General features: G+C 34.2%; 1 protein-coding gene across 3 annotated transcripts in view; it reads right to left on the bottom strand.

Moving 5' to 3' along the window:
- The window catches only part of ranbp10 (RAN binding protein 10), a 71564-nt gene that overhangs the window by 10740 nt on the left and 43733 nt on the right, over positions 1–17091 (bottom strand). For 2 of the 3 annotated variants that reach the window (XM_073929587.1, XM_005159142.5), the window contains exons 9-14: positions 9221–9369; positions 7227–7419; positions 4813–4949; positions 3844–3989; positions 1901–2012; positions 1586–1727 (exon numbers count right to left, since the gene is read on the bottom strand). In XM_073929587.1, the coding sequence (XP_073785688.1) occupies positions 1597–1727; positions 1901–2012; positions 3844–3989; positions 4813–4949; positions 7227–7419; positions 9221–9369 (868 nt within the window). In that variant the 3' untranslated portion in view covers positions 1586–1596. The remainder of the gene's footprint in view (positions 1–1585; positions 1728–1900; positions 2013–3843; positions 3990–4812; positions 4950–7226; positions 7420–9220; positions 9370–17091) is intronic. The other variant, NM_001045050.2, reaches the window with a different exon arrangement.

Here is a 17091-nt window from a genome sequence, read left to right as displayed (position 1 = left end):
TAGAATCATCCAGAATGAGTTAGTAAATTATTAATACACATTTTAAAAAATTATTATATTTTATTAACTTTTTCACGAACAACGATTAATAAACGTTTATATTTTTTAATTATTAAGGCATATAGTAATTACTATGGTTACCATGTATGTTAATAAATGCTTTATTAACTCAACTTCATGCAGTTTAGTGACTTAATCTAAAGTAAGGCCTATCTATGCTTTTTTTCCCAAATAAATGACAATTAAAGGCTCAGAATGCAATCTTATTTAAAAAATAAAATTACTTTAAACTTTAAACACTGCCGAATGACGGGAGTGTCAAATAACAATTAGAAATACAACTAAAAAAAGTTGTATAAAACAATCTAATAATTTAACAATATATTATGAAAGATTATGAAACTGTACAGTATTTTTATTTTAGTTAAGATTGCAAAGCTTTATTTTTCATTTGATGCCGTTTCAGTTGTGTGTCTTCAAATGAATAGAAATGAATAAAGTTGTTTATTTTCTTTGTTTTTCCTGTTTAGAATATACCTGAGCTTTTAAGTGTCATTTATAAGGCATTTATAAAGCATAAATTGCCCTCAATTTAAATTAAGACACAGAACTGGAAAAAAGTTAATGAAGCATACTTACAAATTAACTATTAGTATATGCCTGAGTATCAATATATAAATGTTAATTTGAATAGTTTATAAATCATTTACTCACACATTCTGAATAATCTTAAAATAGCACCCACTATTCTTTAATAACTAGTTTGTAAATGATGCAATACTTAAGTTATAAAAAAATAATCTTTAACAAAGCATGAAAATACAACCATTGAGCACATTTTAAATGTGCTTAAAAGTCAAGAATAGAGCATTTGTATCTGTAATTATAAACTGTTTAATAACGTTTATTAATGTAGAGTTAACGCTTATCAAATAATGAATGAACTATTTGCTAATGCTTAATAAATAATCCTTAGTGTGTAGATATAAAGTGTTACCCTCTTGGTTTTAATAATGCACTCGTAAATGATGAAGTAAACATTCACTTAGATTAACTAGGATATATTTTGGAGATATTTTATTTGTAATAATTTGAAAAAAATCAGATTTAAAAAAAATCTGAATTCTAAGATGTAAAGTAAGAACTTGAAATCATTTTGAGGTAGATGCAGATTTGTAGATGTAAGCTAAGAATTTAAAGAACAAATTACAAGAAATGAGCATTGGAAAAATTTAATTGTGAGAAAAACATTTTGTTTCTTGCAAGTTCTTCTAATTTGTTTGTTGACTTATTTAACCCTAACTGTAAAGGGTTGCATATAATAAAATAAAATAAATAAATAAATAAATAAAATAAAAATAATATAATATAATATAATATAATATAATATAATATAATATAATATAATAATATTTTATAAAACACTTTTGATGATGTATTTTCTTTCATAATGTTTTTTATATTATATCATAATACAAATAGTATGAATTGGATTAAAACAGAATACTAACTGCAGCCAAGTAATGATAATATTGAAAATAACAACAATAGAATTCATTTCTCTAATCACCTCTAGTGTTCTCACCTGTACTGGTGCTAGTGCAAAAAGTTGTCGACTCTGGCGAAGGAGCAAGACCCAGAGCGAACCCTGGCCATCAGCTGCACGCACTCAGTGGCCTGACCCAGAGCCAGCATAAGAGGCGGCTGTTTAGGCAGATTCTGAGACTCTGAATGAGGGAACACATCACACATATGAATTCATTACAACTATTAAATATGTATGAATGACCGTAACAACCTGTGGCCACATTACCAGGCCCTTACAGGCTCATTTATCTGCAGCCACATTTAAATTGTGAAGCCTATTAAAGCGATCATGTTCACAGAGCTTATTTCTTACCCAGAATAGCACTGTTGAGAGCAGAGCAGATCGCCTCTCTTTGCATGGGGTCCAACTGCTGGCCCACGGGGCAGTTCCAGGGGTCTGAATATGCCAGCAGACTGAATGCATCCTAAAACACAAACATAGATAATGGCAAGTGGGTACAAAAGATGCAAGAGTGCTGCTACCAACTGGGCTACTCAGTATTTGCACTTTGAGTGTGTATTTGCATCAAACATGAGGCTGAGAAGCTGAACAGATTAGTTTACAAGTCTCAAAACAAAAGACCATTTTACTGATATTTAATATAAAATACGACAATCAAACTTAATTGCACAATATCAGCATAACACAACTAAATGAGTTCATTTGTGACTAGAAATAGATCTGTGCAAAGAATTTAACGTACTTGGGTGCCAAAACTGTGCCTTATAGAAATAGAAATGCATTAAAGGTTTAACTGCATGTTAAAATCACACATAAAACACACACTAAAATTTGTGGTTTTGTAACGTGCAAAAACAAAAGACATGAACATTTTGCATTTACATGAAAACTAAACACCAGAACAGGTATTCATTTTGTTTTACCTGGCATTTTATGAATCAACCACACATTCAGCTAAAAATGCTAGTTTAAGGGATAATTCACCCCAAAATTTCGGGGCTGAACATGCTTTTCCTTTATGAGAATGTGAGGTATGCCACAAAAAAAAAGTACGCTGCGCTTTTTATGTCACCACTAGGCAACCACTGAATCAGCTGCATATTGTGCACGAGCGCTGCTGTTGATATACAATAGTTAGAATTGTAGTATTTTATAATATTAAGATACAGTATCTGTACAATACACCTATTTACAATGACAAAGGGGCAGGGGGTTGTTGAATAACTACTAAGAGATTTCAGCTGCTGTCTGGGCTTTCACTGCCTTTCTACACCTCCCTTTCTTCATGTGTTCAATACTTTTTTTCTGTGTCATTTTATTTTATTACACATGATTTCATTTGTAAATTAATTAGATTATATTTTTTGCATTTATGGATTTCTTTGGTTGCTACCAACATCTGGTGAAAAGTCAGCAGCATCTTTAGAAATATGTTTTCTGGAAAAAATGGTGACGTGTTCAATACTTATTTTCCCGGTTGTAACTAAGCAACATAATGGTCTGGTAATGTGGAAGTAGTATTTCCCCAATTTTGCATACTCTTCTGTTGCACACTTAAAAGTATGTATTTTTCTTAAAGCAATCATGCAAATTGGGATGCAGCATTAGTCTCTCCATTTTTAAAAGTTTCTATAGTCATCTTGACAACACAAACACTGCTGTCACCTCAACTGAAACCCCGCATCTGCTTTCATTTGATTGGAACGCGACTGACATATCGTGCTTTTTCTGTTTAGAGTCGACTTGTAGACACAATGGCAAAAATGTGAAGTGCAACAGGAGGTTAAAACGCGAGGTGCGCAGGGTGCATAAACAACGCTGAAAACACCCATTGCCATTAGAAAACCATTTTAAAAAGGCACTTCTTATCGCAGAGATTGTGTTTGGTGTAATCAAGGCCTTACTCATACTACACTTGTTCCAAGCCTGGACTTGAGATATACCAAAGCTTCTAAATCTTTCAAATTAGAAACAAATGTTCAGATGCAAAAAACTCTAAATGCCATGAATTTGTTCTCTTGTCTTAATTTAGTAATTTCACATTTATGGCAAAGAATCGGTTATTTTTTATTGCTTTTAACATAAAAAAAACTGAATATAAACATAAGGGGCTAAGAAAAATGCTATTTTTTACAAGAAAATGACAGATACAACATAGAGATTTTAACATTTAAAGTCTTCGAATGTACACCACAGGCAAAAACGTCTGTGTCAAGCCCTGTCATCATTTCAAGCCTCCAGCTATTCATCTCTTTCTCAAGCTTATCCTCCTTTTCCCCTTCTATTCCTCCTACCTGCAGCATCTTCTTGTGAGTGGCATTCTTGCCATACTGGCGGCAGAGCTGTTCGCTGAGGGTCTGAAGCTCTCTGCCGAACTGGATCATTCTCTCCGTGGCCGCCTGGTTTCCTCCACACAGCTGTCTGGAGCTGCAGGTGTCATCTAGAGGAGCAGAGATGGCACAATCACACCTCAAAAACAGGCAAGTTTACAATAATAAGGCCCCGTTTACACTAATCTGTTTTAGATTTAAAATGGCATTTTAGAATGAAAATGATCCTTAACCACACTGTTGTTTCACCTAGCATTTTTGAAAAGTTCTCAGTGCACACTACACAGCTGAAAACACACATCACGTGACCATACACACACTCTGTCACTTCTGAAGTCTGAACTTACAAGAAAAGAATGCAAGACTGCAAATTATGCACTTAATATTGAGGAAAAGGTCCCAATCAGAAAGGTGAATGTCTGCAGCCCTGTCTCCTTTACTAGATGTCTCTGTATTATGAGTGACGAAAATAGTGCTGACTATACTGTGAAAACTGGGTTCTTTGATAAACAACTGTTTTATTATATACAGGAAATCACTGACCCCATACTTTTCATTGATATTATATTATATTATATTATATTATATTATATTATATTATATTATATTATATTATAAGTTTTTATCAAATAAAATTCAAAAAGAAATCTAATGAAAGAAAAAAAGTCTAAAATGAAAATGAAAAAGAAAATAAATCACTGGGTGCTTTTAAAAACTACACACTCTACCTAGACTTACAAAAGTTTCCAGTCTCTGTCTCCTTGCAACCTTGGATAAAAACATTTAATAGGCTGAATAATAGAGGAGCTCAATTAAGTGTCTCTCAAGGGAGAAGGACAGAGAATCAGACGAAGAGCAAGTCACAGCTCAATCAAGAATGAACAGGGGCTAAAAACAATAAAAATAATAAAGTCAGTTAAATATGTCCTGTACCGGCTACTCCATTGCCGACACTGTTGTCATCCGCCTGCAGGATTTCCTGGTGTTTGTATGTGCCGTTCATAATGCGAGTTGAGCTTTCTGTCACACCATTGCTGTAATGTTCTGCCTCAATCTCCATCTCACTATCACTGTCAATGCACAAAACAAACACAAGTCAAGACAAGATTCCGAATTTATATTTTGGCATCCAAATCCATATTCAGTTTTTCTGTTTCAAAGTCAAAACCACAACCACCAACACAAATCAGTAGAAGCACAGATCTAGTCTCCTGGTTGCTGGGGGCCATTATATAACATGTGCCTAAAGGTAAGGCAAAGGTGCCAAACTCAAATGAAGTTGGGGGATGGGTCTGTGAAAATATTGGAATTTGTTTAGTTAATTCTTAATGACATTAACCATTTTTTTGGTTTATTCCTGGCCTCTTCCACCTTGCGGTGTAGAGGCTGATCAAAGTTTTTGCCACCTTTTCCTGTCTGTGGCCACTGTTCTGACGCAGTTTGGGTCTACTTCTCTTTTTTGGAATGCTGGGGTAAGCGAGTCCATCCAATTCATTCAAGGCCTACCTCTTTCCTTGGGTTCTTGCCTCTAGCGTCTGCTTTGGAACCCTGTGGTTTTCATCCTGACAACATGACCAAACCACCTCATCTTATGCCTGTCAATTATTTCAATCAGTGCTTCGACTTGTAGGTTTGTCCTAATGGTCTGGTTCCTTACCTGGTCTCTACGAGTTTTGGCAGAGACTTGTCTAAGGTACCGCATCTTCATCGCCTGCAATCTGTTGTTCCTGCAGCTAGTAAGTGGCCAAGACTCACACCCGTAGGAAAGAGTAGGCACATAGGTGGAGTTATAAACAGCTAGCTTTGTTCTGGTGGAGATTTCTCATTCCCAGAAAGGCTCTGTTTAAAGCGTGATATAGTCTGCCAGATGCGGCAACCCTCACTTTGAGATCCTTATGAAGTCTCTCATTCTCACTTAACACTGTTTCAATGTATCTGAATTCTTCTAGGGCTGTGCAATTAATCCAAATTCAGTTTTGATTTTGGCATCTAACAATTAAGAAAAAACATTCATTCATAAAGAGTTTGTGTTGTTGTGGGTGTGCGCTCAGAGACGAGCAGAACACACACATCTAACGTCATCTTAATGTGAGTGCTTTAATGGTCAAATACATGCAAATTTGTGTCAAAACGTGGTGTGATTACTCATATTAACCCTCATTTATGTAATAAACAAACAGGTTGAGAAATAAGACATGTGAAAGTAAAACAGTAGATCAGTAGAGCGTAGTCCTCTTAAAGTGACAGCACGCAATATTCCTGCTGCTGACTGTTTTTATCATTAATCAAACAACAAAATAACAAACTCACTCATTGCTCATGACTGAAGGACTTATGTAGCTTTAATTAAAGTTTTTTCTTACAGTAAAGAACGATGCATAAAGAACAGCTTGTTTCATTTTTTTTCTATTGTACTTATTTCCCTTACTTACGTCAGAATTATAAGCGGCCCTTTACATTTTCCCCTAATTTCTGTCTAACAGAAAGAAGAATATTTTCAACTCATTTCTAAACATAATAGTTTTAATAACTCATTTCTAATAACTGATTTCTTTTATCTTTGCTATGATGACAGTAAATAATATTTTACTACATATTTTTCAAGATACAAGCATTGAACTTAAAATGCATCTCAAAGGCCTAACTAGGTTAATTAGGCAAGTCATTGTATAACAGTAGTTTCTTCTGCAGATAATCAAAAAATGCTTAAGGGGGTTAATAATATTGATCTTAAAATAGTTTTACAAATAGTTATCCCTGCTTTTCTTCTAGCCAAAATAAAACAATTAAGACTTTCTCCAGAAGAAAAAATATAATAGGAAATACTGCGAAAACCTTCCTCTGTTAAACATCATTTGGGAAATATGTATTTATTTAAAAAAAAAAAATCACAGGAGGGGAAATAATTTTGACTTCAACTGTATATCGTTTTGAATAATTGGGATTACAATTACGACCAAAATAATTGTGATTATGATTTTTCCCATAATCAAGCATTATTAAAGCAGACATTATGTTGTATACTTGTAGCTCCTCAAAATTTTCCATCCTAGAATTCCATCTGAAATTGTATTTAACTTTCTAACCAATTTTTTTTAATTATTATTTTATATCAGTTTGTATAACCCCCTGGGGTGAATTAGTTTTTATAGAAAATCATTATTCTTTTAGGACTTGCTCAAGAATGTGCAAATCCCGGACGAGCCCCCACATTTTTGTTAAGGCCCAGTCTAGTGGCAACATGGAGAAAAATAAACTATGAAAATCACATTAGAAAAATGCATAGTGTTCTTTTCTTTACTGTCAATGACAAACACAACGAAAAAAAAAAACATCCACACACAGACCTAGTCTCCTGGTTGCTGGTGGCACTGTGAGGCTGGGACTTGGTTGAGTCGGTGGAGTTGGACTCAGAGTAGTTGACGGAGGAGGGAGAGGAGGATGGAGAGGAGGATGCAGAGCTTATGCCTGTGTATTTGTTGTGGCTCTTATTTTTGTTTGGAGGAGTGACCCCGTTACTGCATGTGGGACTGTCTGCGCCTGAGCCACGAGAAGAGATACACACATTGGAAAGTATCATAAGGAAAAGTGTGAATGAAAGTACATTCATTTTAATCAATATAAATCACCCAAAGTGCAGCACAGGTGGAACAAACGACAGGATGAATTATCTGTTTTGCATCTTTTATAAATGTTACTCATGATCAGATCCACACAGAATCTACACCCACAGAATTATGAATCATCTATGAAACATCTGTTCTTTACTATGTTCTACACAAATATCTAGGATCTTTTAAGTAACGCTTTTAGCTGCTGATTTAAAAGGTTAGCAAGTTAAAAAAGTGTGAATCTCATGAAGACATTATTGAAGCGTGATAGAAGGAAATTCGAAAACTGTTTGTGGAAATAGAATGAAATTAATGAGCCTAAGAAGCCTATTTTTAGGAACAATACAAATATTTGCATTTTTACTATATTGTCTAATAAATGTAATGCATCTCATTCACGTTATTTAATGGGATAAAGTATTAATAAATAATTATTAAATTATATATGCAATTATGTACGGTATTTCTTGAACTGATATCAAACTTAATAAAACGTCTAAAGTTTATAAGGTATGTAAGGTTTAATATAATATTTTAATAATAATAATGACTAAAACTGATTTATCATTAATTGTTTGTAATTGCATACAATTCATTTTAAATTTGCTATATTTGTTATATATATATATATTTATCTATAAATCTATTTGTTATTCGGTAATGATAAGGGCAATTTGTTTTGGCCCTCTAAATACTGCAACCAAGACTTCAAAAATAAAATTAGTTCAGTCGAAAAACGGCCGCTATAGTTATGAAGTGGTGTGCGTCTGTTCAATACAGCACAAGCTGCAGTTAAAGGCTGCGCAGAGAGTGAGTCACTGGACATGTTTGGATATGCTTGCAGAAAATGCCGTATGATACCATTAATAGGGATGCAATGATTAGCAGATTTCACTATTAACCCTCCTTTTGTTCATTAATGGTTTGCCAATACGCACACACATTAGATTAACTATAGCAGCAAGCCATTGACATAGGGCCTATTGCGTCTTTTCCGCACACAAGTACATTATTTCCAATGGAGACATGCACATATTGGGAATAGTGCGCACATGGCTCGCAAGCGGACCAACGCACTCGCGCCCCGCAGGTGAGAAATTATCACAGTAGAAATTATCTCATGCTTGAGAGAGTTGAGCGTGGCTTTTTGAGCAATGTAAACAAAAGATATGCTAGACGAATTATTACAAATTAATAAAATGATAATGTATGTATAAACGCAGAAAATAACAACAGTTCATTTAAATTCTTAGCTAATATATAGCTTAAATTAACATTAGACAAATACGACAAATTAGACAAATCTTTTTATTTATTCTTATTTTTATTTATTTATTCATTGTTCTATCATTTATTTTCACTGTAAAATTATCACTCATGTTTAAATCAAAAACTTTTTCCTTTACTTTAAGTCCAAAGAGAGAATTGGACTATTGTTTATTTTGTATTAATATTGTTTGTTTTTTGTTAATATTTTGTGCTGTACTTGGTTACTGAGCAGCAATAAACTCTCCGGCCGGCTTTTCATGAACTGGCCCCCATGACAAACTGATTGAATAGCCCTGTCTTAGACTATCTTATATCACAAAACAGTTTAACATAGGACTGCTGTTTAGAGGTATTCATGCTGATTATCTGTCATGTTTAAGGGCTCAAAATAGCCCAATACTGTACAATGTACACACCTACTTTGAAGTAAAACTGAAAGATTGTTATTGTGTCTGCATTACCTGTGCTGTGCAAATGAGGATTGGTGGCTCCGTGTCGGGGGCTCATGTTTGGGGAGCCGGGATAGCTGTCCTGTGATTTAGGAGAGCGGACACTAAAGCAACGTACCTCACTATCTGTACCATTCACCATCTCCACAAACTGCCGACACCTGAAGGTGAAGAGCAACAGAAATCACTGTTACAAGATCTGGCAAGCGCACACACTTCAGACCACCCTATCAATTCAAATGCCTGTCAACCAGGTTTCTGTTCTCCATTATGTCTGCTGACTGACAGTGTCAGCTCAGCAATCCATTAAACTTCCTTCTTGTCATTCAACTGTTATCCATCACAGAGAGAGAAAGGAGTGAGCTCTGACTGCTTCCTTCCCACAATTCCAAGTGAGCCTGACCTCTTATGGCATCCAATAGTGCATTTAAATAATAAATGTACAAGCACCTCCATGTAAAGTGCACATTTATAGTTTGTTAGCTATTTTTTTTAATCAGCATGTATGTTGGTATGTATGGAAGTCCATTCCTGCCACTGAATAAAAAAAGAAGCTTATTGTGACTTAAAGGTGCTGCATGTAAATTTTTTACTCTTCTAAAGCATACAAATAGCAGAATATGTTTGTGGATATTTAAAAAAACATTCTAAGTGAAAATTCTTGTTTATCTGAAAAACAATGCTGAAGTCAGACATTCTGCTTTTAAAATGTGAGTTACGCCTGTCCTTGTTTTGGTTCTTTAAAACCCACCCAATGCCACTTTAGCCTATTCTATTTCAGCACACCAGGCTCTCAAAGCACGCGCCCGTGACCAAAATGTGACCTCTGGTAGACAGTAGCAGACTCCGAAATGAGATGCAGATTTAGAGCTTCACATGAGGTGGTAATTAATTAGCAAACAATATAAGTATTAAAAACTTAAACATTAGGTGAGCAGGTTACATTGTAACCCCATGTCCCAACAAGACGAGTGACAAGATTTGCAGTGATTTGCAATTTGGCTGTCTGCACCAAACGAAACAAATCCAGCCATTCAGAAGCACAGAATAGGGCACTTACTGCACTCCAACAAAATGATTTACAATCTAATTACTACATATTAAACCTCTTTAACATTATTAGAAGTTATATACAGCATGTGCTGTATGATTGATATTTGTTAACTTGGCTTGAGCTAAGTCATTGCTTTAAAGTTTAATTTCAAACGGTTTATTTTATTTTCAAGACCTGAGGTAAACTCTCTGCAGCTGCTTTCAGTAATATGGCAATAAGTGTAATGTAAAATGACATTCAAACTCACATTTTTAGCATTTAACACTGAATAAAGCACATGAGGTGTACCTGAGGTGAACATTGTCATTTATCCTGTCGTTCACCTGTAAGAAACAAAGGCTGTTTCTAATATATAAGTTTCAGGTGTTGGTTAGGACAAAAACTCCTTTTAGTATATATTGTTTAGTAAAATATTCCTTCTATTGCGTGTTGTTGCATGTAGTTAAGAAAAAAAAGAGGTTAAAATCAGCTATAAATCAGCCATTAAGCTAGATATTCAGTTACACTCACATCAGTTTGGCAACCTGGGCTTGTATCAGAGGAGCAAAGTGAAAATTAGTTTTGATCCAGGAGTGCAATACCTAGTACAAGCACTGAGTGTCAAACTTACATACTGCACCTTTAAGTGATAATTCTGAGTTATAAAGTCACAATTCTGAGATTAAAAGAACTCTGACTTTGTTTCGCAATTCTGAGTTATAAAGTAGCAATTTTGTGATATAAAGTCAGAATTGCGAGTTATAATATACATTGTGAGTTTCCTGTTATGGCGACTGACCAATTGACTCAGAATTCACACTTTTTTATGAGAATTTAGATTTTTATCTCAGAATTTTTACTTAAAATGTCAAAATAACTTTTTTTTTTTTTAATCAGTGGCAGGTTAAGGCTTTCATATGTATGAGCACATTTACATGCTCTCCAATACTCTGACAACTCTTTTAAAAAAAATTGAAAAAAAACACTGTCCCAGTTTACATGCAAACCAAAAAAAGAATCTTTGAAAGAGCTTATTAATAGTTTTGTTTCCCTGTGGTGATAACAAAATGTAATCATTTGCATCACTGGCTCTAAATATTTAAATAATTTTTTCCTCCTCACTATACATTTAAACTCAAGTGTTAACTTTTATGAACGTCTTTCCTCTGTTGAACACAAAACAAGATATTCTGAAGAATGCTGGTAGAAGAATGTTATTGTATTAGCTGATTGTCATGAAGAAGATGAGTATTGGAACAATGTAAAACTTACAGCTCATATTTCCTGTTATCAGCATATTTTTATACTGCATGTTATTCAGCCGTTTGACTGAACCAGTTCTAATCAGACTGCACTGAAAATACAGTTTTAAAAAGAGACAGCATCTATACATCACAAGAGTTTGTGTTACATTTTCTTAATATTTTGTTGGTTTTTAAACCCTCAGATTACAGATTTACAGATCAAAGTATACAAAGTAAACATAAATGGAAAGATTTTTTATTCAGATTTCAGATTATGTATAAATCTCAATTAAAAAAATATGACACTTATTTTGTAGTCATATTTTTAAATGTAGTTCAACTGAATATTTGTTATTTTTTTTTTTTACAGATGTACAGTATACTGTATAGTTATAAACTGCAATTCTTCTAAAGCACATGTTCCTGGAGGGCCGCAGCTCTGCAAAGTTTAATTCAAACCCTAATTAAACAGACCTGATGGAACTAATTGAGTGCTTTAGGCTAGTTTGATACCCACACATAGCTGTGTTGAAGCAGGGCTGGAACTAAACTCTGCAGGGTTGCGGCCCTCCAGGAATTGAGTTATACACCCCTGCTTTAAAGTCTTTCCAAGCTAATATAAAATTATTTTTTTCTGTTATTTGTAGTAATACATTTATTTTTTTTATCACATTGAACCATTCTTCAAATGTCTCAAAAAATTAAACAAACAAAAAAAAATCTAAAAAATATGTATAAATATTATATTCCTTCATTTCTTTTAGCAAATCTTTGCTTGGTTTGTGTCAAGTCACTGGGTATCAGATATGATGTGGGACTACTGTGCAGCGTATCCTGTGAAACAATTATGTTAAAGCACTTAAATCAGCCGTTAGTACACTTTCCTTTTAGATATCACACATGTGCACTTTAACAAGCAGACCAAACACATTTATACCAAACACATATATTTAGATGGAATTGTGGTATATAAGCAAAAATTTAGCAGTTTGGCCAGAGGAGAAATGGTTGTGTTCAACTGAGCTTGTTTTCTCTCAAGTTTTTTTTCCTTTACTTTGGAAAATTGGTGAAGTTTGTTCCTTGCCACTGTCACCACTGGCTTGTTTGATTTGGGACTTGTAGAGCTGCGCATCGATGGATTTGCTCTCCAGTGTTTGGACTTCCAGCAGTGAAATTAAACCACACTGAACTGAACTTAACTGAACATCAACTCTGAAAACTGGACTCAAAACTGTTTCAATTTACTAGAACTTCTATGTTAAGCTTCTATGTATATTGTAAGAGCACTATAGAAATAAACATGAATTGAATTGGTTTATAGAAAATTGGTTCAAACACACGCGGTTTATATTCGGGAATAAGAAAACTGGTTTCACTGTCAGTTTAATAATCATAATGTAAACCCACTCTCTTTAACGGTCTGATCGAGGATCTACATTTCATTGCAAATTCCAAACCCAGATGATGATTAAAACCAATACATATTTAAGCATTCAAATACTTATTATGTACTTGTATCTGTTACAAATTACTCAATACAAGCAATAATTCATATTGCTTGTTTAATAACAATTATTCTGAGCATTTCAGAGTCAGTAAGATTTTTAAAATCCTTTAAAATATGCTCACCAACAAAGCATTTATTTGATCCTGATTCCAAAATAAAGCTGAATTAATACTGCAAAATATACTTAAATTTAGAATGGATGTAATTAATGTAGGAAAATTTAATGTAATTTATTCCTATGATAATTTATTCCTCTGACATGTATAATATTCCTATTCCTATGCAAAGTTGAATTATCTTGAATTATCATTAGGTATTACTCTTCATTATCTCACAATCCAGCTGCTTATTTTTTTTTTTTTTTGAGTATTGTGTGTACTCAGGAACAAATTATATATAATGAAATGTATTTTTATTGTAACATTATAAATGTCTTTACAGTGACTCTAATGCTCTAGCTCACACATGTGGCGGCTGAATGCAAAACCAACCACTTTTTTTTGTCCACTTACTCTCAACAACTTGAAAATCCAAGTAGATGTCCATTTCTATTTCTTCAATGTCATCCATTACTTGCACAACCACTGATTTTGTAGGTGGGGTTTCTTACAGCATGCCATTTAAGGTATATTGTTCTTCTTAAGACCTCTTATGAATATACATTTTCAGAAGTGTGGAAGACAGTGGGAAAAAAAACATATTACTCGCACGACTAAAAAACCAACAAAAGCTCAGCTCATTTTCAACCTTATGCAACAGCATGACTAATCACATCAGAAGCCGCTCAAACTAAAGCAACCATGACCCTATTTTATTTTATTTATTTATTTATTTTATTTTACGTTTTTGCTGTGAGGACGCACAAGAATAAGTACCTATTTCCTCAAAATGACCACATTTTAGAATCCTTCATTCTGAGGAATTGGCAATCTCATGTATTGTGGTCCAAGCCCAGAAAGCATTGTTCATACAGGGTTAATGCACAATAAATATTTATTGTGGTATTTATTCTTGGTAATTAAAAAAAAAAAACTGCACCTTCACATTAATTACATCATGTCAAAAAATATGTGACATTCTATGTCTATATAACTTTTATATCTGTAAAATAATTTTTAGACAGTATCTTGCTGTATGTAAATTTTGGCTTGTGTTTTTACAAGACTTTTAAGAACAGCAAAATCGCCCTCAGCACCCCCAGTATCTTACCCTTGTAGTTGGAGATTGTTTCTGGACATGACACTCAAAATGTGTCTTAAACTACGATGAAAGAGAGGCGAAGCTGAAACTGGGAAATGATTTTTAACCCACACAGAGAATGACTGTGTCCGAAATTACATACTTCCATACTATATAGTATATTAAAAACAGTAAGTGAGCCAAGTAGTATGTCTGAATTCATAAGGTGCTTCCCAATTCGCATACTTATGCACTATTCTACGCCATTTTGTGGTATAAATAATGTAAGTAGTGCATTTACACTGAAAACTCTAAGAATAATAAGTGCACTTTAAATACCCGGATGCTGCACTTATTCAACTGTTAAAAAATGTAAGTGTGAAATGTTGGACACTTCAAGCACTCAATGGCCGCTGCTTAGCTCAGGCACCGATGTTGGATAACTTTATTTATTTTGGATTGTCAAAGCAAAATTCTCCAACGAGAGTGATTATACTGCCTCCCGATGGTGAACGCGGTTATACTCATGGCAGGTAATATATGGTAGTTTGGTTATTTATTTCACTAATTTGGCAACCGTCAAAAAGGTTTGAGTTCCCGCTTAGTAAAAAATCATTAGTGTTCTATTTGGGATGACACTAAAAACATATGAGTGTGTACGTGCATAGTGTGCAATTGGAACGCAGCTATAAGATTTGAAAAAGAGTATGCGAGAAGTACCCGGATGGCCAACTACCTCCAGCAAGATTCTGAAAAGCGGACACGATGAACGCTACGCTATACCATGATGTACCATAAGAGAATTCATGAATAAGAGGGAAGCAACGCAACTGACGTGAGTAGGTCACGTGATGATGACAAAATGGCGGATGCAGTACATCAGAGTTAAATTCATGCTACTCACATTCATACTGTATAGAATGTACTTTTCCAAATGTCAAGTAGTACATTAAATTCAAATGCAGTATTGAGTATTAGGCGATTTTGGACGCAGCTAAAGTCACGTGAAGGGACGGACAGCGGAATTGCATTTAAAAGTTATGCAATATTATCATCTCAATTATATTATACAAGTTATATATATATATACATTTATGTATGTATGTATGTATATATATATATATTAGGGCTGTAACAATACACCAAACCCACGATTCGGTTCGTATCACGATTTTTGACCCACGATTCGGTTCGTATCACGATTTTTTTTTCGTGTGGGGTGGGGAAAAAAAGATTTTTAAAACTATTTTTTATTAAATAACATTTGCAAAAATCTTTATAAACTAAACATCAAAGAACAATATTAACTATGCAAATTATTAACAATATAAATAGCCATATATAAAATAAATAAATAGTCAAAGCTATATCACTTTTGTTTTCTTTGTAACAAAATACTGTTGAAAAACCAAACAGAACAGAACTCCACTGTGTAGATGGTTCAAGCATGTTGAAAATTCTTTTTCAATCAAGTTCTCTTACATAGAAAAAGTAAATTAAATGGCTACTAGGGATGCTCATTTCGGTTAATTTTGCTAACCGACAACCGCCGCTCATTAATCGGTTAGTAACGGTTAACTGGTCAGATTACTATTAATTTTATATTAAACAAATTGATGTGTCTATTTTGTGTCTGACACATTAAATTTTGCATTTTAAAATAGGCTACTGATTTATTTTTAAATGCTAGCATATTAATAACAGAGTAGAACAACAGAGCATTTTCACGCACCTGCAGTGTTTAGCACAGAAGAGCAGAATAATTTAAATAAAATGAATAAAATAAATAGGACTGCCCTAAATTATTTTCATTTAAATAATTAATTTATATTACAAAACGAAAATACTGACTGATTCTTTTTAAGAATTCTTTAAGATTCTTAATAGGCTGTTTTTTTCTAATCATGTTTTTTCTTCCATCAAATAAAATAGCAGACTTCCTCAAATCGCTCGCTCTACGGAAAATATGCATTTATTTAATGCCCCGCTGTTATTATTATTATAACAAAACCTTTTACATTTTTAATAGAAATCATTATTTTAAAGAATATGTCCTTATATAGCCTATGGTTTCCTCTCTCTCCCTCGCGGTTCAAGTGCGCGCGCTGCGTGATGAAAAGACAACAACAACAACGCGCGCATATGTAGACTTTTTGTAAACAGTTTTGTTGTTTAAATATGCTATTGCATTAATGTGCATACATGCTTTATAAGCCGAAAACAAGGCGCATCTCACTAACTTTATGTTGACAAGGAAAAAAGAAGAGAAGAAGCGCGGTCCTCTTATGAAACGACTGAATCAGCTGGGTATCGATTGTGCATAAGTGTTGCTGTCTGTGTTGTTACAATTGTAATATTTAATACTAGCGTGATATTCAGGATTTGTACATTCATACAGCTCTGGAAAACTTAAAACAGCGATAGACCTTCAGAGCGGCATTAATGCGTCCTGAAGTAAAGCGATATAAACTCCAGCAAGATAGAGTGATTATATACAGAGCCATATACCTTTATCTCTAAATAAAGTATAGCTATAGAAACTGTGTTCATCTTAACTGAAAGCTTCGTCCTGTTTCCTGGCCTCACGCATCGCGCACCTGTCAGTCAGTACGTAACGTTAACTCCCAAAGGGTTAAACAGAAAGCGCACAGCATGGTTACAGAAAAGTTTCCTCTGCAGAGGAGTCGGGGCATCTGGTGAACGCCCATCCCTCTCTGCGCAGCCACATTAACAACAATGCTTTGACAGCACTGGCAATGTTTCTGCTGTTGTCTGTTGTCAAGCGGGGTTACGTTGGTTTTGTTTTTGATATTCCTGACACATTCAGACGGTCCCTAACTAAGAGCTCCGTGCGAGCTCTCCCAGCTAAACGCTTATTGCGAGGGCTTAAACGGAGCAGTGCTCGTAATGTTGAGCGGAA

The sequence above is a fragment of the Danio rerio genome, chromosome 18 (genome assembly GCF_049306965.1).
Source record: "Danio rerio strain Tuebingen ecotype United States chromosome 18, GRCz12tu, whole genome shotgun sequence".
NCBI lineage: Eukaryota > Metazoa > Chordata > Actinopteri > Cypriniformes > Danionidae > Danio > Danio rerio.
The sequence above is the reverse complement of the archived record's forward strand: the minus strand, read 5'-3'. Positions and strand labels throughout refer to the sequence as shown.